The 22,476-nt window shown below is 50.0% G+C and overlaps 1 protein-coding gene across 1 annotated transcript in view; it reads left to right on the top strand.

Moving 5' to 3' along the window:
- ERN1 (endoplasmic reticulum to nucleus signaling 1) overlaps positions 1-22,476 on the top strand; it is a 76,166-nt gene that overhangs the window by 47,225 nt on the left and 6,465 nt on the right. Inside the window, exons 5-19 of the mRNA XM_045813941.2 lie at positions 1,143-1,215; positions 3,617-3,739; positions 4,916-5,017; positions 5,849-6,110; positions 7,357-7,435; positions 8,265-8,430; positions 11,939-12,057; positions 14,508-14,699; positions 16,186-16,453; positions 17,210-17,300; positions 17,572-17,761; positions 18,538-18,637; positions 18,921-19,120; positions 19,579-19,726; positions 20,970-21,097. Coding sequence (XP_045669897.2) covers positions 1,143-1,215; positions 3,617-3,739; positions 4,916-5,017; positions 5,849-6,110; positions 7,357-7,435; positions 8,265-8,430; positions 11,939-12,057; positions 14,508-14,699; positions 16,186-16,453; positions 17,210-17,300; positions 17,572-17,761; positions 18,538-18,637; positions 18,921-19,120; positions 19,579-19,726; positions 20,970-21,097 — 2,241 coding nt within the window. The remainder of the gene's footprint in view (positions 1-1,142; positions 1,216-3,616; positions 3,740-4,915; positions 5,018-5,848; positions 6,111-7,356; positions 7,436-8,264; positions 8,431-11,938; positions 12,058-14,507; positions 14,700-16,185; positions 16,454-17,209; positions 17,301-17,571; positions 17,762-18,537; positions 18,638-18,920; positions 19,121-19,578; positions 19,727-20,969; positions 21,098-22,476) is intronic.

Below are 22,476 nucleotides of genomic sequence, written 5' to 3' on the forward strand. Positions count from 1 at the left end.
GCTCTGATCAGCACCCCTCACGTCTTCCTGTGTTGTGGGTTAACAGCTCCGGGAGCCGTGGGTTTCCCAGCTTGGGCCTTGAACAGGAGGCCTGTCGAAACGCTCAGCAGACTTCTGGGCTCCAGACTGGAAGCCTCGCAGCGACTTTCTGATTCTCCAGAACATCTGGCAAAAACCCAGTCAGCCATGACAGCCTCTCTGTGGCATTTCTCCTTCTCTAAGTTAGTTTTAATGTGGGGATAATGGGAAAATCCAAATGATGGATTATTTCAAGTTCAGTTTATTAAAACTAGAGAGAAATATTTTCTTTTTTGGAGAAAAAGATGACAGTGTAGTAGAAGCAGGTATCTATAGAATAGTTTCAAGAAGACAGAATGTTCCAAAAATAAAGTATACCGAAACAAACATTAACCAGAGGAACTTGTCACATGTCAGCTGTAGACTCAGAAGAACCTGTTTGATGATGACATGCAGTTGAAACACGTGGATTCTTTTGCGTTTGAGTTTCTTTTCCTGGCACCTATCGTAATTTCGCTTTAATACCAGAAGGCTTAATTTTCTTGTTTTTTCAGTAGAGCATTATTTATTTAATGAAGAAAACATCAAAATGACTTTTTCCACCTCAAACTCCTGGGTCACCCACATAATGACGACTTCTCCTTTCCCTTAAAGCTTCAGCTGGGTACTGACTTCAGCTGGGTACTGAGGTTGCTTCTCTTCAGAATTAATCTCATGGCTCACCCACACTGTGAAAAGCATTCCACTCAGCCTAGCTGGCTCTGGGTCAGTTTTCGAAGACAAGAGAATTTTTTTCTGCCCCCTCCCCCTCCAAATTTCAAAGATTGTGTAACCTCCCCATATTTGCATAAGTCTTTCCAGAAAAGGTTTGTGTCTTCCCCAGAAGTGCTCTGGAAAAGACACTTTAAGGGTGTTCCTGGAGGGGACCTGGGAGCTGGGTGCTTGTTGAAAGTGGGTATGGAAGCCTGGGGCGGCCCTTCTCCTCAGTTTCTAGTTAGGAAAACTCCCTTCAGCCATCCACACTGCTTCTCTCTTTTTAGCAGAATTGGGTAACAGAAACACTGTGCAGTAAAATTATAATAATTGCACAAGACTTGGTTAACTTATTATTTTTTTTTTTAAAGAAACTTCCTTTTACCATCCCAGAGTTGGTACAGGCATCCCCATGCCGAAGTTCAGATGGAATTCTCTACATGGGTAAGAGCTCCTGTTTTCAACACTGAAACTTTGGTCTCTTTGGAAATGAGTCCCAGAATCTGGGAAAGTGGCACGTCGGAGAGAGAGGTGTGCCGTGACTCCCCACCAGCCCTTCTGGGAAAGGTCTTTCTTGCCTCAGTTGTACTTGTTCACGCCAGGATCAGCTGACCAATTAAGAAAGGGTTCCCCCCCACTCGGGAGCAGACTTGACACCATTTATATGGTTACTCATTTAACAAGCTTTTAGCTGCTGTGTTGACTTACCCCTGTGATTTAAAGATTGCAACATACCCAGAAGCAATTGGATGAAATTTAAAGTGAACACAATAGTCTGAGCCAAGAAAGGGAAGCCAGGTTCTGCCTATTAATTATAGGACTTTCCTAGTATTTCCTGCTATCAGAATATTGGATAAAACAGCACTTAACAGCTTGCCTAGATAAGCTGCCTTCATACCTATGGGGTCACCTCTTTGAAAGCATCAGATCGCCTGCTTTTCTTTTATCATGTTGCTGCCAAAATGTCAATAAAAATGCATTTGTAATACAAAGGAGAACTGTGTTTATCTTGAAATCATGGCAGTAATAATATCCTGTATTTACATAGCAGCTTTCCTTCTGAGGAACTGAAAGTGCTTATTGCCTGTTCATGCCTCAGGAGCTTTATGGATATTTCTGGGCCTCGAGTGCAGGCTGGATTTTAAGTTTTTGCCTGGGACACAGGGGCGGTGGCTTCCTTCACACCTTCAGGATGAGGAAGCCCCAAGCCTTGAGATTCAGCAGAAGTGATCATCACAGGCTTTCTCTCTCTCCCCCGGGGCCATGCCCCATGCCCTCCTGACCATCTTTTTTTTTTTTTTTTTTAAGATTTTATTTATTTATTAGAGAGAGAGGGGGAGAGAGAGAGTGGGAGCATGAGCAGGGGGAGGGGCAGAGGGAGAAGCAGGCTCCCCATTGAGCGGGGAGCCAGATGTGGGGCTTGATCCCAGGACCCCAGGATCATGACCTGAGCCAAAGGCAGATGCTTAACTGACTGAGCCACGCAGGTGTCCCTCTCCTGACCACCTTCTGACTGTCTGTGTTACTGTTGTCTGTCTGGGCTTCTAGCTTTTGCCAGTGGTTCATCACTTATGATGCATTTAAGATAGTGTGTTTCTATCATCTTTGTGTGGTGCCCTCTTAAGTGAGTTCATTAAGCATATTTAAAATTGTGGCAATTGCCTGATCCATCCATCCTTTAAGATGTAGCTGAGTTATGCAGACTGTAATGGCCCTCGAAGTAACCAGAATGGTGTCATGCCAGATGGAAAGGGATCATGGGCACAGCTATTTGGTGATGTTTTCACTCTATCTGCAGATCTTTTTCATATTAAGATTTTGTTATTGAGAACAGAAAGTTATCATCCATGGGCAAGTTTCACCTATGTAGTCCAGGCATGTATGTTACATCTGTTAGAACTAAGTGTAGCTCCAGCAAATTCTGATGCCCTGTTCTGTGGTCTGTGGTCACAGACATGTGATCTTCCCAACATCTCTGTAGCCTGCTTCCAAGAGTCCCTTGAAATAGGACCCTTGGCCAATAAGTTAGGAAGATCCCAGTGACCAGAGGCCATGCCTTACAAAACAGAAATGCATACCTTGTGGTGAATGTGTTGACTTTCAGATGGGAGGCCCATGTTACCGACCCACCATTAGTGGGATGCTCTGGTGTATGTACCGTAGAGGCATATGCTGTGAGTTTTCCCAGTAGTGTTGTTTGGCTATGCTGTCTACCTGTTCATACCGTTTAATCCGCCAACTGAGGTGTGGGGTGTAGTGTGTGTGGCTGGGGAATAACTTACTGGCTGGGGTCCTGGGCTGAGATAAGTTTGGCCTCATTAGCACCAGGTTGCAGCCAACTCTACTACCCAGTCCCAGGTACTAGCTAATTCTAGTTATATACCGTCACTGTAGATCCTCTTTACATGTGGGCTCCTTAGTAGGGGTGTGGAGATCTATGAATGATGGTTACCAGACAGGTGAACCCCTGGGTGCATTTCTCTATTTATATAGATCCTAGTCTGTGGGAGAAGGATTGCCCTTCAGAGGCTAGGCTTTTCATATTTAAGGCCACTCATCGAAGCAATGAAATCTATGAGTTTTATTATATTATTAGGTTTGAAGACATTTTTAAACCATCATTAAGTTATTAAGTTATGATAAGACCCAGTGGGCCAAGAAGTTTTATTATCTGCGCAGTAGCATTCGCCTTGTCACCCTTGGAGCATCATAGAAATGTCTCCAACATCAGGAGAACTCTGGGCCTGTCAGCACAGAAAACATCTTGGCCTGCTAGTTTGGCAGAGACACGTTTTTTCCCATATGGGGTGAGTGTAAACCACAGTGTATCCTTGTGACCTTTCAGGTAAAAAGCAGGACATTTGGTACGTTATCGATCTTCTGACTGGGGAGAAGCAGCAGACTTTGTCATCGGCCTTTGCAGACAGTCTCTGCCCATCAACCTCTTTGCTGTATCTTGGGCGAACAGGTAAGGAGGGACCTTCTCTTGTGTACAACCTGCCTCGTTCTAAAAAAAAAAAACGTGAAGTAGCCTCCCCCCTGGCCCTCTATCCTGGGCTTCATTCTCTAGAAGGTGGCCAGAGCTGTCTTCTCCGAACACAGATTTTACCGCATCGTTCCCCTTCAGAAGACCTCCGATGGCTCCCCGTGGCCTGAGGGATTAACACAAAGCTTCCATTATGCAGCCACGACCTCTTGCCTCCTCCCTGGCTGTATTTCCCAGACTTAAACATTTTCCAATCAGTTCCCAGAATAAGCATCGCTATTTTTAAAGACGTTCAGCAGTGGGTCCCTCTCCAGCAGGTGTGCACCTGTTTGGCCTTGATCTGATCTTGACTCTGAGGCTGTTTTTTACAGTGAGACTGTCTTGCAGCTGGAGCATCAGTCCTGGCCCCTCTCTGTTTTCTCTGTATTCAGCTTGAAAACAGATTGGTTTCTTCTTCAGCCTCTCTGTCTCGCATTACATCCTGTGCAGCTAAGAGAAACTGCTTGGCACTTTCTGCCTTCTGCCTGGAGATCTCCTCAGCCAGACCCACGAGGTCGTTAGGTGCTTTCTTGTGCCTTTCCAAGTTACTGCAAACCCTGGTCTTACTAGTAGTGTCACCACAGTGTAACCTGGGCCACCCCTTTGCAGCTTCTAGGAGCAGTTCCCTTACTGCTCCTTCGGTCTCCATGCCAGCCTGCCAGCCTCCCCCTGCCACCTTGTCCCAGCCAATGCCACACATTTCTGTGTGTTGTCATGGCCCTATCCCACTTCTAGGTACCAGTTTCTAACATCAACTGTCTATTGCTACATGCTAAACCACCCCATCACTTAGGTGGTTTAAAACGACACTGTGATTAAAAAGATAAAATAGTGATGTGCAATTAAAAAAAAAAGTAAGTAAACACAGTGATATTGATTCTGTGAGTCATGAGTTCAAGGACACAGTGCAAGTGGCTTGTCCCTGCTCTACATGCTGTCAGCCAGGTTCACTCGTGTCTGGGACTTCAGTTCCCGTCCACGTGGCCTTCCTCTTTCCCACTGATGGCCTGGATACTACACATGATGTAGGGAGGCTCTGTCTGTTGCAATGTAGGTAAGGTCGGCACCTCAGCAGGTGCTGTGGCCCCTGCAGGTAACAGGCTGGTGTGTGTTCTCCAGAGTACACCATCACCATGTACGACACCAAAACCCGAGAGCTCCGGTGGAACGCCACCTACTTCGACTACGCAGCCTCGCTGCCTGAGGACGACGGGGAATACAGTAAGTGCTCCCGGGTGGCTCTGCAAGGCTGGCTGGGTACGTGTGACTGGTGGGAAGCCAGCACTCCCAAACGCTGGAATTTCTTTTAAGGCACTCTTGGCAGCCAGCTTCTGGGCTTTCCAAGGCTTTGAGACAGTCAGTATTGAAGGCAGGGGCCTGGGTGAGAAGTGTCGAGGGGGACCGTGGTAGAATGGGTGGGGAGTTTAGCCTGAGAGGCGGGAGGATGCGCCTTGTTGAGTCTCTCTGTGGCCCAGAAGGAACGTACCACAAGCCCATGGGAAGCAGAACCAAGTATCCTCTGTGACGTGAACAACCCACCCCCTAAATGTGACTCCTCCCCTTGTTTATTTCTCTCGTAAACATTCCCCGCACCCAAATGAAAACTGAAAGCCAATTTTGCCATATGAGCACTGATACCTGAAAGTCTGACAGAAATCTCCTCTGTGGGCAGATGTGGACCGTGTCAGTGGTCAGCTTTACCTTTCAGCTCCATCAGTGGGTTCGACACAATTGCCATACAGTATCAGAGTCCTAGGCTCCCCCCTGGCTCGCTCCTCCTCACTACTGACTCTCCCCAATTGCATATCTCACCACGTAGATTGCCTTCCACAGAGTGGTCCTGTCCTGTTTATAAGGCAGGCAGCTCCCACTGTCCTGATGTTGTAGAGCCTGCGCGGGTTCGTGGAAACAAGTGAAATTGTCGGGAGGGTATCTGAGAATACTCCAGAAGTCGTGTTGCCTTTAGCTAAGTGACTGCCGCTTGCCAGGAGGGAGAGGATGTGGTCACAAGACGGGGTGAGACCGCATGCTTTGTGTATTTGATCTGTACAGAGATGTCCCACTTTGTGTCCAACGGCGATGGGCTGGTGGTGACCGTGGACAGTGAATCTGGCGACGTCCTGTGGATCCAAAACTACGCTTCCCCCGTGGTGGCCTTTTACGTCTGGCAGCGGGAGGGTCTGAAGAAGGTGATGCACATCAATGTCGCTGTGGAGACCCTGCGCTACCTGACCTTCATGTCTGGGGAGGTGGGCCGCATCACCAAGTGGAAGTACCCGTTCCCCAAGGAGACGGAGGCCAAGAGCAAGCTGATGTGAGTCAGGGGACCTGGGGCAGAAGAGGGCAGCCGGGACCCAGACGTCCTAGTTCCGCTGCAGCGTGGCAGAGCGTCTACAGGACGCCATGGCGGAGGGCACACCTCTCGGAAGCCACGAGGTGTATAAAGAGCCGGGACTGGCTCAGTTGGAAAGCTCATAATGTGTATAAGAACTGGGGCATTCCATGATGCCTCAGAGTTCTCGAATATTAAATAAATCAAAATTATGGACAGGGATAAGAGACTGCTGATACAGAACCACAGTACAATTTGGATCTGTCTCAGCTGGAAGGAGGGCAAGAGATATCTTTACTTTTTAACTTTCGGGATTTTCTGAATTCTTACTATAAGATATTCGTGTCCAAAATCAGGAAAAGAGTATTAACACGTGTATGCCTGAGACTCAGCAGGCTTGTGTTCGCCACCCCCACCTGTGAGCAACCTGAACTTGGTCCTTGGCCTTGCTGAATCCCCGTGTCCCGCTCTGCAGAGCTGCAGAGAGAGCAGATGAGACTGTGAGGGTGCTTTCTAAGTTGTACTGCCCCTTTCACACGTAAGGTGTTTGTTGAGAGAGGTTTCAAGAATTTAGTGGACGACTAACCCCAAACTGTCTTTTGACGACAACCACAAGGGTCTGGAGGTGCAGCTCCTGCCTTTTCACGCTAACCCCACAGACGAAGCCGGACCCACCCACCCCCACCCCCGCCAACCCCTCAATGCCCCAGGCAGGGATAGTCTACCAGCTGGGGGAGCAGAAGCCTCACCCAGTTTGGAACTTCCTGTGTATCCCTTTGCTGTAGTCACCCACCTCAGAGCAGCTGTTTCTTAGGGCTTCTGTAGAACCCCTAGACTCCCAAAGAATCACGAGACAGAATGGCAGCTCGGTTGTCAGAGCGGGCCTTGGCCAGGGCCATATCAGCGGCTATGCAGTGGTTGCAAGCATTTAGTCTTTCCCGGGTGAGCACTGTCCGTGGTTCTTTCTGCAGGTGGACGAGGGGATGGTCCAGCGCAGCCCTGCCCTTGGCAGATGAGGAAAGCAGGGCTGGCAGTTAGATGACTTGTGCATACCTCTGGAGGCAGGGAGGGACAGCTGGGGCCTGCAGTCCAGTTCCCAGGACGGTAGCCCTGCCTTCACTGCTCGGGATTTCAGCATTTGGGGCTAGGATACTTCTTTCCAGAAAAGTCCCTTTTGTGGGATGCAGAAATTAAATGACTGGAATGTGTGTTTCTGCTTGTCTCCTAGGCCCACCCTGTATGTTGGGAAATACTCTACCAGCCTGTATGCCTCCCCCTCCATGGTTCACGAGGGGGTTGCCGTTGTGGTAAGTCTTCTCTGGGGGGCTTGCAAGTGCAGCCTCCTCCCAGGCATTCCTGTTCCATTTTGGCAGAGAATGACTCGATGACATTGGAACATCCTGTGGGTAAAGAATGCAAGACACGGGTCTTAGATCCTCAGAAACAATTTCTGCCCATACCACATTCTGCCTCTTGAGGAAAGATGCATGATGAGAGCAGCTTCCTAAGCCTAGGGAGCCCTGGCCATTCCACTTTGCTTTCATGTTCAAGTCTGAACTGCCCAGGTTGGTGTCCACAGCCTCCTCTGTCCGGGCCCTTGGGGCCTCACTGCTCGTGTCTCTGTGGGAGTTGTACAGTCCATCTTCTCCCTGATTCCAGAAGATTCCTGTTTGCCTTTCTCCACCTTTGTTTAGGCTGTGCCTCATGCTTCAAATACTCTCCCTTCCTTTTACCTGCTCAAATCCTTTCCATCCTTTCATGACCTCTTGAGGCCTCCTCAGACCTCCCCAGCCTCTTCAGAGCGTGGAGCCAGGAGCGGGCTCCTGGCCAGAGCGTCTTCCACCCTGGTCCGCGCAGAGACAGGGGGCTCCTTCACTTACCTCTCACAGTAGCCTCTGGGAATTCCACACACACTCTTCCCAGTTCCCAGACAGAAGAATTTAAAAAGATGTCCCTGATAAAGGTGTCAGCACAACATTGTCACATGTTGAGGGAGGAGCTTCTGCCATGTAAGGGCCTTTGTGTCTTGCTCTGACTGTCCGACTGTCCAGGACAAGCCCCACACTAGAAATCGCTTCCCTTCGGTACTCGCCCACAAGGGCTGCCCCAGACCTCACTCCCGTTCCTTATTCACAGCCCCGAGGCAGTACTCTTCCTTTGCTGGAAGGCCCCCAGACCGATGGAGTCACCATTGGGGACAAAGGGGAGTGTGTGATCACGCCCAGCACAGACCTCAAGTTTGACCCTGGGCTCAAAGGCAAGAACAAGCTCAACTACCTGAGGAACTCCTGGCTTCTGATAGGTAAGCGTGGGTTTCTCCTCCGCTCCGCCACGGTGTGCTGCCCCCTGCTGGGCAAAGCCCGGCCTTGTTAGTTAGCATGGTCAACTCTGCGGGGTGCTCAGTTCAGGCAGGTCCAAGACAGTCTTTCAGACCCGGGACCATTTTTACCCACAAGGAAAATAAACAGGGAAGCTGTGTTACCAAGTCAGTTCTCAAAAATCGTTTACTGTTCCAAAACCCAAATACTGACTTAACATAACCTTTATGCAGTTCTCTGGCACACTGACCGGCCGTTATGTGCCAGACACTGGCACAAGCACTTTAGAACCCATCTCATTTCTGCCAGCAGCCCCTTGTGAGGTAGACACCTTGTTATTCCACTTACGGGAAGCCAGGGCGATTCCTATGGAAGAGTTCCTGGGGGTGGGGCAGGGGCTGGGGGAGGGGAGGTTGGAGACCCAGGAGGGATGGAAGGTGGTGAAGAGAACGAGGCTGGGTTTGGGTCAAGGAGCCACGGCAGAAGTCCCCCGTGTGTGTGTGTGTGTGTGTGTGTGTGTGTGTGTGTGTGTGTGTTTGTGTGTTGGGAGGGTCCCCTTTTCCTTCGCTTCTGTTGTTGCTGCCCTTGCTAATGGCCCTCAGGGAGAATTGGGGGTCCCGTCAGCCACAGCGATAAGTTGAGATGACACTCAAAGGCAGTGAGTGTGAAAAATGAAGGCAGAGTCATGTGAGAGGAGCTGTGTCTCTGGCAAGTGTCCCAAGTAAGTAGAGCAGGGCAGAGTTTTTTTGAATTTGATTTGCCTTCATGTGTCCCATCTCCCCCAGTTCTGCTGCCTCCCGGCCCCAGAGGTGGTGAGAGGTGGGGATATGCAGCCTTGTGGGGGGGGACAGGAGGCAAGTGGGTGCTAGCTGCTGAGTGGAAGGGGCAGAGAGAAGACAGTGCTGAAGGTACCGGGAGAGGATGTGGAACGGCTCGGAGGAGTGTGGGCCCAGGAGGCTGCAGGGTCTGCCCTGCGGTGGCACCTGGGCTGGGGCAGTGTGTGTGTGTGGGGGGGTGGGGGTTAACTGGGTGTTGCAGGCAGGAGCCTGAGCATACTGGAGTCTGATCCGTCCCTTTATGCTTGTCTGAGTCTTGTTCTTCCTGACTCCCTGTAGCCATTTGTCTACTGCTTATTATTTCTACCAAATAATGATAAAAGGAGATAACAGAGTAATTCTCCCTGGTTTTTGAACAAAAGTAGTTTCAAGAGCATGTGTGAGTGGGCCGAAGTGAGGGGAAGTAGCTGATGAGCAGGGGCTGTTAAAATTACAAGGTCATGTCATTTTCTATACCAATTAAGGGATACATAAACTGCCCACCAGTGGCTAAGAAGTGAAAAAATTATTGGAAACTAAGGAAATATGTACATAAGACTATAAAAAATACGGGGGGAAAGTCTTCATGGCTAGCTTGCAAAAAAAACGATAACCTTTTAAAGCGGAAAGGTTGTCCAATTAAGAAAACTGAGAAACTCAACAAAGTCTGAAGAAGTAATTAGGGAGTCACCCCACGCTTCTAAAGTCCCCGGAGGAACTCCAGAGATAGTCATTTTTTTAGTCATTTTCAAATAAGGAACTACTTGACAGTCTTTGCATAGACTCGGGGCCACGGGTAAAATGACATGCCCTTTTATGTCCAACTGTGTCCTTTAATTTGGTTTTTGGGGAAGATATTAAGGATATTCCCACTTCCACGTTGGTCTTGAAAATAAAATGAGTCCACTTAGCTGGAGCAGTGTGGTCTCTGGCTTTCCCCAGAGCGATGGCACTAACCTGGGGTGCTCTTGGCTCCCCCTGGGAGCTTTGTCAGACAAGCATGTGTGACCCCTGGAGATCCTGATTCAGTAGGTCCAGGGCAGGGCCTGTGCTTTTTGCTCTGGATGATGATGATAATGATGATAGATAAATCACGAAGACCAGGTACTGTTTGTACAAACGTGTTGGGATCTCCTGATGATGCTTGTGGAACAGTTGGCTCAGAGCGTGCAGCATGATAGCACTGAAGGCCCAGCTACGGGAGGTGCCTGTCTATGAGCAGACGTACAGCAGGAAGCGAGGATCTGGGCTAACCATGTCTGTAGTGGTCTGTGGCTAGGTCCCTACTGGGAGGCAGGACGTGAAACCCCAGGAGCAGGTCCCGGGGATGGGGGCAGGCAGGGTCCTGCAATACAGGATGGCACATGGGAGAGCAACCTGTTTTCTCCTCGTGGGAAGGTTTCTTGTTAGTGAGCCTCAGAGGTACCTGGAGAAGCTCACATTCAGATCCCCAGGCCCCATCAGCAAGTCTGAGTCCAGGGTCTGAAGCAGGTAGACCCTACATGAGGACATCCTGCTCCCCAGCAAAGCATGTCTCATAGTTCTCATGGGCAAGGGGAAACTGGTGGTGGTTCAAAACAAGATGATCTTGTAGAGGGGCGCCTGGGTGGCTCAGTCGGTGAAGCGTCTGCCTCCGGCTCAGGTCCTGGGGATTGAGCTCCACATTGGGCTCCCTGCTCAGCGGGGAGTCTCCTTCTCCCTCTTCCTCTGTGCACACTCTCGCTCTCGCTCTGTCTTTCTCAAATAAATAAAATATTTTAAAAAGAATGATCTTATAGATAGAGAACTGAGAAAGATTTTTCCAGATCAAGAAATGTACATAGCATGGACTAGTTTTTGTTTATTTTTGTTTTGGAAATATAAACCATAAAATCTCTGATAGGTTTGGGACAACAGTCGAAAGATCATAGGGTAAGATTGAATCACAGGGAGAGAACAAAAGGAAAGTGTGTCCTGGGGCCAACAGCCCAGTGAGAGAGAGTTAACTGGCTCTTCCGGTGGGATAGGGGTCATTTAATGTTAGAGCTAAACAGATTTTCAAGCCATATCGAGTCCCAGTTGCTTATTTTATTCAAATTTGTCTCTCTCACGGTAATATGCACACAGTAGATGCTCGGTAAATGTGTAATATATACTAGGTAGTCTTCAAATAGTGAGAGAACTGTGACTCTCTGCTCCCCTAGCAAATACGTCCTGTTTCTTGTGAATAATTCACCACTTCCCAGGATGAAGCTCCCATTTAGATAATTAAAATTAATTTAAATACCAAGGTGGGAATGTGGTAGCCTTGGTAGGTTACAAGGTAGGCCTTGAAGGGAGAACTACTTGAGTTTTTAATGAAGCTTCAAGATGCTTCAGCAGCCCACAACGTAAATTAGGAATTACCCACGCAAGTCTTACTCTGAACATATCCCAAAGATCCTGATTCCTCTCATGACAAGGACACTTCTTTGCCCCTCGTTATAAGATCCAGAACACTGTATACCTGCCACTGAGTAACAAAATTTCTGTCTTAATGAGATTTTTCTGGTAACTGCCTCTCATTTTCTCTCGCTTTACAAATGTGGGTGTTTGCACTGTGGGCCCCTCCGTTCAGCTGTAGGGGAGTGACTATTCCCTAAGCTTCCCTAAGACCGTGTGTGGAGCTGGTCTCATGGAAATTTGTTTCCTCCCATAGGACACCATGAAACCCCCCTGTCTGCGTCTACCAAGATGCTGGAGAGATTCCCCAACAATCTGCCCAAACATCGGGAAAACGTGATTCCTGCCGATTCAGAGAAGAAGAGCTTTGAGGAAGTGAGTGGGGACGTGAACAGTTAGTTCCTCAGTCCTTGTGTCAGGTGTTGGGGGAAGGCATTTGCCCTTGCCTTTGGAGCTTGTAGTGGACTCAGGAGGGGAGAGGAATGCTCGGGAACCCAGAGCAAACATCACCCAGTGAAGGCCTGGTGGGGAGGAAGATGAAGCACTTCATGAGGGCCGTGGCAAAGGCAGAGGGGCGGGAGAGGGAGTTGGCCTGGTGGGACAGAGGTAAAAGGCACTGGAGGACAGAAGCAGCAGAGATGAAGGCCTCGAGGTGGGACAAACACTGCGTGTGCAGCTCTGGGGCCGAGACCAGATCTGAGGCCATCAGGTGGGGGGCAGTGGGAAGTGGGACCATATGCTACAGAGAAACCATGTTACTGAGCTTTGCTTGTGCCTGACAGTGGAGCCAACAGTTGATGAGAAGAGGAGGTGGGAGACCTGAAGTTTCATGAAGCCAGGAGTGGCCCTTTGGAAATAGCGAGCTTGGCTGCTTGGTCTGGTACAGGCTTGGTCTGACAGGGACCCAGCGTGCCTACAGAATGAAGATTTGGGTAGGAGGGAGGCCCACCCAGGTGGTAGCTGCTGCAAGCCTCTGACCTGGGCTGCCCTCCTGCAGCCCTGGGGACACAGCATGCCAGTCAGGGTCTCACTGGACACAGGTGGCCACCCAGATATGGATAGTCCCAGGGGTTCTCCTAGCATCCTTTAGCCTGAAGTTGGGGGGCAGGAGTAGAAAGGGTACCAGGCCAGGAGCCTGGAGCTTCAGTTGACATATTCAGCAACCCCACAGAATTGGACCTCCTTTTCCTCCCCCTGCCCCGTCTGCTGGTGTCCCAGTCAGAAACCAGAGGGAAGGGAGACCACTGCTGTGCCCATAGCTGGCAGCTTTTGGTGGCACAGAGCCGGTGGAGGAGGCGGGATGGTGGCTCTGCAGGAGGGGTTCCAGCATGGCCAGTGGGGTGAGGAGGGGGTCCAGAGAAGCCATTTGGACTTGGCAACTCCTATAAGCCCTGCCATGGGGGATGCAAGCCTGAAAGAGGGCCTGACTATGGGCAAGGTCCGAGGAAGACGAGGGGGGCTGGCTGATGTGGGGTCCGCGGTCACGGCAAGTTCACTGTAGGTTCAGATTTTATCCAGAGAGAAAGGCAAGGAAATCATGTAGCTGTTTAAGATTCTAGAGCGAAATATCTCGAGTTGCCCGTCATCTCTGGAGGTAGCCAGTTGGAGAAGCGCGTGAGTCCAAGACCGTGATTTTGGGAAACATTGGCGCCGTAAGGCCTTGATCTGATGTTGATCTGAATGAAGTCACTTGTACCTACCCCTGAACACTTAGAAAATAAAAATATAGAGAAGAAAAGAAGACAGAACCCTTAATCTAATGCCCAGAGATAGCTACAGCTAAGATTTTAATGATCATCCAAACTTGAACGGGGTTTTTAAAAACTCCACTGAAGTACTCTGAGGTGCATTTATATGGCAGTAAGACAACTTTTTTAACACATTTGACCAAATATAACCAAGTGTTGTTCCTGGTCACATGCTCAGCTGCCTGCTCCCCTCCAGCTGGGCCACCCCCACCCCATACACCGTGGGAGTGGGGCAGCCGGAGGGGAGAGAAGCGAAGGCCGAAGTCTGGGGTCAGGGGAAAGGTGGGTGCGTGGTGGGGGATGCCAAGCCCTGGGCTTGCCCCAAGGCCGTGTGTTTGCTTCACTGGACAAACAGTGACGGCACTCCCGGGACGCTGGACGTTTGAGAACGCATCGATGCGTTTTTCTAAACTGTTCTCGGAGTCCTAGAGACTCCGAGAAGCTGAGATGGGAGGTCCGCTTTTATCTGGTTTAACTTGGGGCTTCCGAGGAAAATTTTCTTTAACAAAAAATTCTGATGCTTTTCAGAAACTTTGAAAAACAGTGAGATATTTGGAAAAAAAAAGATTTTGTTTTTGGAGTTGCCCTGAAAGTTTACAAGCAACAGAAGCAAGCTGCTTTATTACTCTTCAGCCACGTGTGTGGGGTTTACATGGGGTTTTCCTTTTTAATGTGAAATGGTTTTATTAAAGTGACTATCAACCTTTTCACTAGACTTTGTCACCAGTAACATCAGAGTTTTCCCAAATACCAAATCTGTCCTCAAAGGAGGACGTCTTTGCCTTCAGTGAGGATTTTCAGAAGAATATAGGGTCTGAAGGCCCTTCCAGAAGTACCGCTCTTAGAACTGTTTTTGAGTACTGATAACCTCACTGCAATGAAGCCTGGTCTCTAGAAACAGTCACTTTGATAAGCAGCGAGTATTTGGCTTTGTGACCTTTGGTGAGCATAAACAAAAAAACCCAGCACATTCTACAGTATAATCCTTCCTGGTAGTCATGGCTACTCTTGACTGTTGGCCTCATTTATATCTGGCCAGAAATTGTGCGGTAACGAGGTCACTCTGTCCCATACAAGGTTATCAACCTGGTTGACCAGACTTCAGAAAACGCGCCTACCACCATCTCACAGGATGTGGAAGAGAAATACGAGCATGCCCCTGCCAAGCCCGAGGCCCCCGTGGACTCCATGCTCAAGGACATCGCCACCATCATCCTGAGCACCTTCCTGCTCATCGGCTGGGTGGCCTTCATCATCACCTACCCCTTGGTAAGGCTCTGCCCCTTCCCTTTGCCCTCCCGGATGTGTCTGAACTTCCGTGCTGGTCACCTGATGTCTGTGAGCTCCATGCACATGGCAAACAAGCAGATACAGTTCCTTTCACATTTCAGAGTTAGTATTTGCTTATCTTCAGAAACATTGTAGTTAAAAAAGACACTAGCTTCTCAGGAAAGGACAGTTTTTTACCCATGTGTTAGAGTTAACTGATTATAAAAGCTGATTTATAAACTTGGCTTTTGCGGATCATTTCGAATAGTCAATTGTATTTTCCTTTCTAAGAATAGGCATGATAGATGAAAATGCACTTAACTTTCCTCCCTTACAAACTGCCTGTGAGAGATACCAGCTAGAGTGAAAAAGGTGGCATTCCTTCCACTTTCTATTGGAAATGAGTGAGCTAAGAATATGTAGTTGAATAGGTTGTTGGATGGATAAAACATTCTAGAATATTCCTTCATCAGGTTGCTCAGAGCACTGAAGTGCCATCACCTTAAAATACTAGTGTCCGGGAAGCTCCTGTCCCATACAGGAATGGGAATGACAGACCCTTTGATCTGTGCAGATGGGTTCACCTGCATTGTTTTATATTTTACCTCACTCAGTTCTATGAGGTCATTATTGCTGTGCCCCACCCACAAATGAAGCTAAGCTCTGGGGAACTTAAATAACTTCCCCAAGGTTACTCAGCTGGTAGACAGCATTTCCAGAATTTGAACCCAAGTTCAGAGATAGAGTGTGGGAGTGTACATGAGAGCCAAAAAACTCCCAGCCGGGGTGGGGTGGGCACTACACAGCCATCCCTTCAGTGCCCAGGTAGTAATCATGGATCACGGCTACTTCAAATTATGACAGAACGAATTTTTCGAAATAGATGAGAGCCGTAGGGTAGGTGGGGAAGGCAACGTGATGAAATGGGGGGAGTGGGACTTGGCCAGGCCACATGTTTCAGCCACATCCTGGCTGTGTGGCTGTGGGAAGATGGCTGTGAGGTTGTGAGCCCCAGCTGCTTCCTCTGCCTGTCTGGGTCAGTTACCATCTATGTGCTCGCCTCTATCAAGTGCACAACCATAGCAGACAGCAAGCCCAAGGCTTCCTGTATCCACCGTGCTCTGTTGGGTTCCATGTTTGGAACAACTCCCAGACTTTCATAAAAGTCCCAGAATTTTAGAATTGAATGGACCCCCCCCCCCCCCTTTCATCAGGCCCAGGCCCACCTACAGCCGAGCCTTCCCTCTTGCCCCTGCCAGGCCCTTCCAGCAGGGGGAATGGGCCGTCCTGGGAAATCTTAACTGGCAAGAAGAGCCCCAGTCATTGAACCCATCCTGCCTCCTGTGCCTTCTCACTGGTCTCGGACCGCCCTGTAGGGATCCCATAAAGGGTACCTGCTTCCTCTGCCACAGGGAGCCTCGCCTACCGGCCCGCCTGTGCCCCTGGGGGGAGCGGGCTGCACTTATCTGTGTGTTTCTCTTCCCAGAGCATGCATCAGCAGCAGCAGCTCCAGCACCAGCAGTTCCAGAAGGAACTAGAGAAAATCCAGCTCCTGCAGCAGCAGCAGCTGCCCTTCCATCCACCTGGAGACGTGTCTCAAGATGCTGAGCTCTTGGACTCGTCTGGCCTGTACTCCGAGAGCTCAGGCACCAGCAGCCCCAGCACGTCCCCCAGAGCCTCCAACCACTCACTCCACTCCAGTGGCTCTGCCTCCAAGGCTGGCGCCAGCCCCTTCCTGGAGCAGGATGATGAGGGTAAGGCAAGTTGCTATTTTGGTGCTGTTTTCTCTTCAGTTTGAACACAGTCTGAGAACCATAAAGTACTAGGTCCTCCCGGGGAGTCTCCATGGGATTATAGAGCGCCGTTTCTGAGGGTTTCTAAGGGTTCACCATGTTCTCACCTAATTCCTTGTCACTGTGGCAGCTGGGCTTCCACACCACCCCAGGGCCTTTCCCCCTCAGGGCCCTTTGGGGGACCACCTTGCCCTCCCTCCATCTTGTTCCGTAAGGGCTAGCAGTTGCTGCAAGCTGGAGGTGCACTGATATCTGGCTTGAGAGCGTTCCTGAGGCCAGCCCGTGGCCAAGTGTAACAGTGCCGCTGTTGACCCCCATTCCTCTGGGGAGCTGCCTCAGACTGGCCATCAGGGCAATCTTCTGAGGGGGTGGATGCAGAGCTCGTGCAAGAGACCTGAGCCCCAGTCTCACACTGGAGGCTCCTCCTGGCCTCTTCATTTGCACGTCCACTGCCGCTCCCTGAAGCCTTCAGCCACAAATCGTAGGTGCGTCTGTGGCGAGCCCCATCTCCTGACAAAGGGCAGGATGCAGGGAAGCTATGGTCTTGGGTGTCAGTGGGGGTGGACCCTGCTGGCTCTCGCTTACCGCGGGCTGGGAACATACCGCCTAAGAGATCCCGTCTCTGAATCTGAGCTCAGGAAGCTCGCACCATTCTAGCCTCAAGGTATTTTAGATTATGTTTGTTTAAAACAACTTCTTCTTCCTGTTTTGTCCCAGATGAGGAAACCAGCATGGTGATAGTCGGGAAAATTTCATTCTGTCCCAAGGATGTGCTGGGTCACGGAGCTGAGGGCACGATTGTGTACCGGTGAGTGGATCTGAGAGCTCTGTGACTTCGCCTCCTGTCCAAGTACCTGGCAGCTTGCAGGTGGCAGGCCAGGTTCCAGGGGTGCAGCAGGGTCATAGCGGTGGCCACAGCGCAGTTCACCTCTGGGGAGGAAGTGCTGGCTACCCGGTGGCTGGTCAGAGCCGTGAGGCTCATGAGGTGGCTGCTGCCTCACGGGACAGGGTACACCGTGGGTCTCTCATCTTCCAGCCTGGCTTGCCCCTCCAACCCAGCCCCCGATCCTTGTCCTCAGGGGCATGTTTGACAACCGCGACGTGGCCGTCAAGAGGATCCTCCCCGAGTGTTTCAGTTTCGCAGACCGGGAAGTCCAGCTGCTTCGAGAATCGGATGAGCACCCCAACGTGATCCGTTACTTCTGCACGGAGAGGGACCGGCAGTTCCAGTACATTGCCATCGAGCTGTGTGCGGCCACCCTGCAGGAGGTGCGGGCCCCGGGGGCAGCTTTGCCAGGGCCTCTGCAGCCTCCCTCCTGGCAGCTCGAGGGACTGCAATGCCTTTTTATTTCTTTATATTCACTTTATTGAAGGTACAACACAGCATCCTCATTTCAGTGAACAGTTTGGTGCATTTGACGGGCACACGCCCATTTAACCACAAACAGTCCAAATGGAGAGCATTGTCAGCACCTCGACTTCAGTTGGGTGGGGCAGTCTTTGGTTGCAGTTGGTGCCTGTCTCCCTGCGCCTCCAGGAAACCCTGCAGTTGACCATCGCTGGTCAGGGCTGGCGTGGGGTTGGAGGATGCTGGTTGAGGAGTTAGGTCATTGCAATCCTCCAGCGAACTCCTTTTGCTCAGTTTCCAGGTTCGCCGTGAGCCTGTCTTGTATTAGCTGGCTGCACTTGCAGGTTTACTTATATAAGGCCATGAACTTGCATTCCTTGCCTTCTTACCTTAACCACTGTACACTAGTCTGTCAGAACTTTTGGTTATTTAAGTTAGCCTGTGGCTTCAGGAGAAAGTCTGTTGGCAAATGTGGATTTGGGCAGAGAATGTTGTCAGTAAAACTTCCCATTTCTTTCTTAAAATAGGATCAAAGAAAATGAGCTGACCTGATCCCAAACGTTAACTAAAGCAAAAAGCTGCAGGCAGAACTTTTCTAAATAAAATTGAATCACTTGAAAGAAAGAAAGTGCTCTGCGGAGGGGCCCTTCCCTGGGGAGGGGCTTTGCGCATGACCTGGCTATCATGTCTCTTGCAGTACGTGGAGCAGAAGGACTTTGCCCACCTCGGCCTGGAGCCCATCACCTTGCTGCAACAGACCACCTCAGGCCTGGCCCATCTGCACTCCCTCAACATTGGTGAGAAGCTTCCCTTTCCCAGGCTGCACCCCGGCTGGCAGGGGTGGGGGGGTGGCCGACTGCTGGTGTGGTCCCTCCCTCTGCTGAGAATCTGTGCTTCATCGCTGGTATGCACGTGGGGTTTTTTAGGTGGCCTTTTGACAATAAGAATTCTAGGAGGAATCTTTCATAGTCACATTCCAGAACCCTTAGAGGTGGCAACAGGCCCACTGGGAGTCTGAGAAGGTGCACTCCCTGACATTACTCATGGTAAATATGGGACTAATCTGCAGCGTTCTGTTAGTTCACAGAGACCTGAAGCCCCACAACATTCTCCTCTCCATGCCCAACGCACATGGCAGGATCAAGGCCATGATCTCGGACTTCGGCCTCTGCAAGAAGCTGGCGGTCGGCAGGCACAGTTTCAGCCGCCGCTCAGGAGTGCCGGGCACAGAAGGCTGGATTGCTCCAGAGATGCTGAGCGAAGACTGCAAGGACAACCCGGTGAGTACTGGTCACAGCTCTCAGCCTCTTGCCTCTTCAGGAGTCACAGCGTCCGAATTCAAGACTTGGGCCTGTGGCACATGGAGCTGGAGAATAACGTTCCTTTGTCAAAGAGCTTTAGTGTGAACAGCATGCTCCTGGCACTTTCCACATGGTCTCCTGTTCAGACGAATGAAAGCGACAAATGTGGGCAATTGCTGAACCCCTGCCCCCCAACTTTTCCAATCACTTCCAGCCCCAGCCCATCGGCTCTAGAGCCCATGTTCCCTGTTGTGAACACCACACTCCCGCAGCCCTTGCAGGGGGCCGGTGTGGCCCTGAGCACTTCCAATGTGCTAGTTGAGTCTCCTGGGACCCCTTCAAGGTGGGAGAAGCAGCAGCAACACTCCCGTCCTCACTGCTGCTGAGTGAGGATGAGAATTCTCCAGAAGTCTCTCACACCCTGCATCTCTTTTCAGACCTACACAGTAGACATCTTCTCTGCGGGCTGTGTCTTTTACTACGTGATATCGGAGGGCAGCCACCCTTTTGGCAAGTCCCTGCAGCGGCAGGCCAACATCCTCCTGGGTGCCTACAGCCTCGACTGCTTGCACCCCGAGAAGCACGGTGAGTGGGTCGCAGGATGGGAGGGGTTGGGAGCTACTCCAGCTGCCCAGATGGACCCTGTGGCCTGGGAGGGTGCTGGCTCTGTGCCCCCAGAGGCCCTTCTTTCCAGCTGCTTGCCCTGTGGGCCTCCATGAGTTGGTGACTCATTCCAAAGCTGGTGGAAGTTTGGGTAGGTTGTCTTTGGAGCACCTCCTCCTAAAGCCAGGCAGCTCTGAGGTGCCTGCAGGTCACCCAATGACCTGTGTGACCTGGACAAGGGCCCCTTTGGGGACCTCTGCTTTCCTGCTCGTGACCTGTGAGGGTTAAGTAACCTGAGGTCCCTTCGTGCACCAACGTTCAGGAAAACAGTCCATGCTCTGTGAACTCTTGTGTGCAGGCCAGTGGTCAGTGGGTGCGGTCTGGGCTGGGGACAGACAGGCTGGGTCTTGCTCTCCGGGTGCAGGGGCAACAAGTCTTTCTTCCCAACTTCAGGGTTTCCTGTGTTACAATTGACCCATGATACTCAGTGCCACCTTTCTAAAAAATTAAAACTGGGATGCCTGGGTGGCTCAGTTGGTTAAGCGTCTCTTGATTTCGGCTCAGGTCATGATCTCAGGATCGTGAGATCAAGCCCCACGTTGGGCTCTGCACTCTGCATGGCGTCTGCTTAGGAATTCTCTCTCTCCGTCTTCCTCTGCCCCTCCCCCTGCTCGCACATGCATGCTTTCTCTGTCAAATAAGTAAAATCTTTAAGGAAAAAAAAAATTAAAACTAACTTGTTTTGCTCATGGATTAATTTTCCTTATTCCCTGTAGAAACTGTAGGTTAGCATCAAGACGCACAATCCCATTACACAGTGATGAATTCCTGCTATTAATACCTTTGTATATCTTGTTCCAGCTGTCTAATTAGACATGTGTGCACCCTTTGGTAAAACATGGAGGTAAATCGTACGTGCCATCGAATCCCTCTCCGTGTTGCTCGGTGCTCCACAGGGCATCACTTTAAGAGCACAGCCCAGGACCTGGAGGCAGCGTTACCGGGCCTCCGCTAGTGGGTATTTCTATACTCCTTTTCACAGACTGCGCAGTGAGAACTCCCCATATCAGCTGAAGTTTGTGCACAGTCTTAATTCCATTACTGCAATGAGCTCCTGTCAGTGGGATGTTGAATCGAGAGGCACGCGCGCTGTTGAGGTTTGGGTATTTCACTGTGACGGTGGGCCAGTGTTAATGAGTTACTTGCTCATTTTCCTCCTCTGCAGAGGATGTCATTGCCCGGGAATTAATAGAGAAGATGATCGCAATGGATCCTCAGAAACGCCCTTCGGCGAAGCACGTGCTGAAACACCCGTTCTTCTGGAGCCTGGAAAAGCAGCTCCAGTTCTTTCAGGCAGGCCTCTCGGGTTTTGGGCCTTTGGGGTATTTTTTTAATCAAAAGCCTTCATTTAATTTCTCCTAGATTTTAAAAAATATAGCAAAAAAAAAAAAAGAGAGAGAAAGAAACAAATGACTCCTAATCCCATAACCAAGAGAAAACCATGGTTGACGTATTTTCTTCATATAGATGAAAGTGCGATTAGGGTCAGACTGTATATACAATTTTATATCCTTTTTTTCCCACAGTACTTAATATTTTGATATAGTATTTTATTACAGTATTAATAGTAGCATCTTATTAATATAGTATTTAATGTAGTATTTTAACATACTATTTTATCGTGTTGAAGTTCTAAAATTTTAATGACTCTAGTACTCTGTCCTGTGGATGTGCCATAATTTAAAAACCTTATGGGAACTTTCAAATATACACAAAAGTAGAGGGAATGCTCTCATGAACTCCCCTCTACCCATCCACCAGCTCCAGCAATTGTTAACTGAACCTCTACTCTCTCCCCAACTCCACACCCCAGATTACGGTGAAGCATATTTTAGGCATTATATAATCTCATTCCAGTCTCCTAAGTCTAAACATTCACTTATGTTGGATTTTTTTCTATCCTCTTTTACCTAATCTTTGTCCAGATGGATTCTGAGACGTGAGATTATAGGGTCAGTAGAGATGAGCTCCATCGGTGGTTTGGCTGTTTTAAGGCTTTGTGGTATTGCCTGCCCGGTGGTTTTTGTGGAAAAAGAACGTGTTTCTCAAGTTTTCCCTGGTGTCAGTTCAGCACAGCTTGTCTGAACAATCGTACCCAGCACACCAGCTCTGGAAGCAGGCACAGGGGCGCAGTGCTTTTCCTCCTGGGTCTGGGTCAGAGTGAAGCTTGGGTTTAGGAGTGACCATCACTCTGTGCTGGAGTCTGACTAGAGCCTTAGCCCCCGACATGTAAGCTCCTTGAGGGCGGAAGTGCTTGATTTCCGGTACATGGCTGTGTCTCCACTGCCTGGCACGTGGCAGGTGCTTGGAAGTATTTGGATGGATTGGGAAGGGGAGGGTTTCTGCCATTTTCCATGGCAGCGGTGGGCATGGACAACATTAGGATTGTTCACTGTGTTCCATGGGTCATAACATTACAGTTTGGAGGTCAGGTGTCCTCAGGGGACTCCTGAAAACTAACCAGGTTCCTTTGATGATGACAAGATGTAGAGCAGGAATAAAGCTCACACAAAGGGACCTCCAGCCCACTGTGGTTTGGGATTTAAACTCTTCATTTTTCCAAGTCCTCTATCTTGTGAACACACCTGCCTCCGGTTGTATCAACTAGCCGTAACCGCTTTGTGGCAGAAGTGTGTGTCCCCACAGCGTCCAGAGCGGCCATCTAATCCCTC

This window comes from Ursus americanus, chromosome 23, assembly GCF_024610735.1.
Source record: "Ursus americanus isolate L20-20 chromosome 23, mUrsAme1.1.p, whole genome shotgun sequence".
NCBI classification, from domain to species: domain Eukaryota; kingdom Metazoa; phylum Chordata; class Mammalia; order Carnivora; family Ursidae; genus Ursus; species Ursus americanus.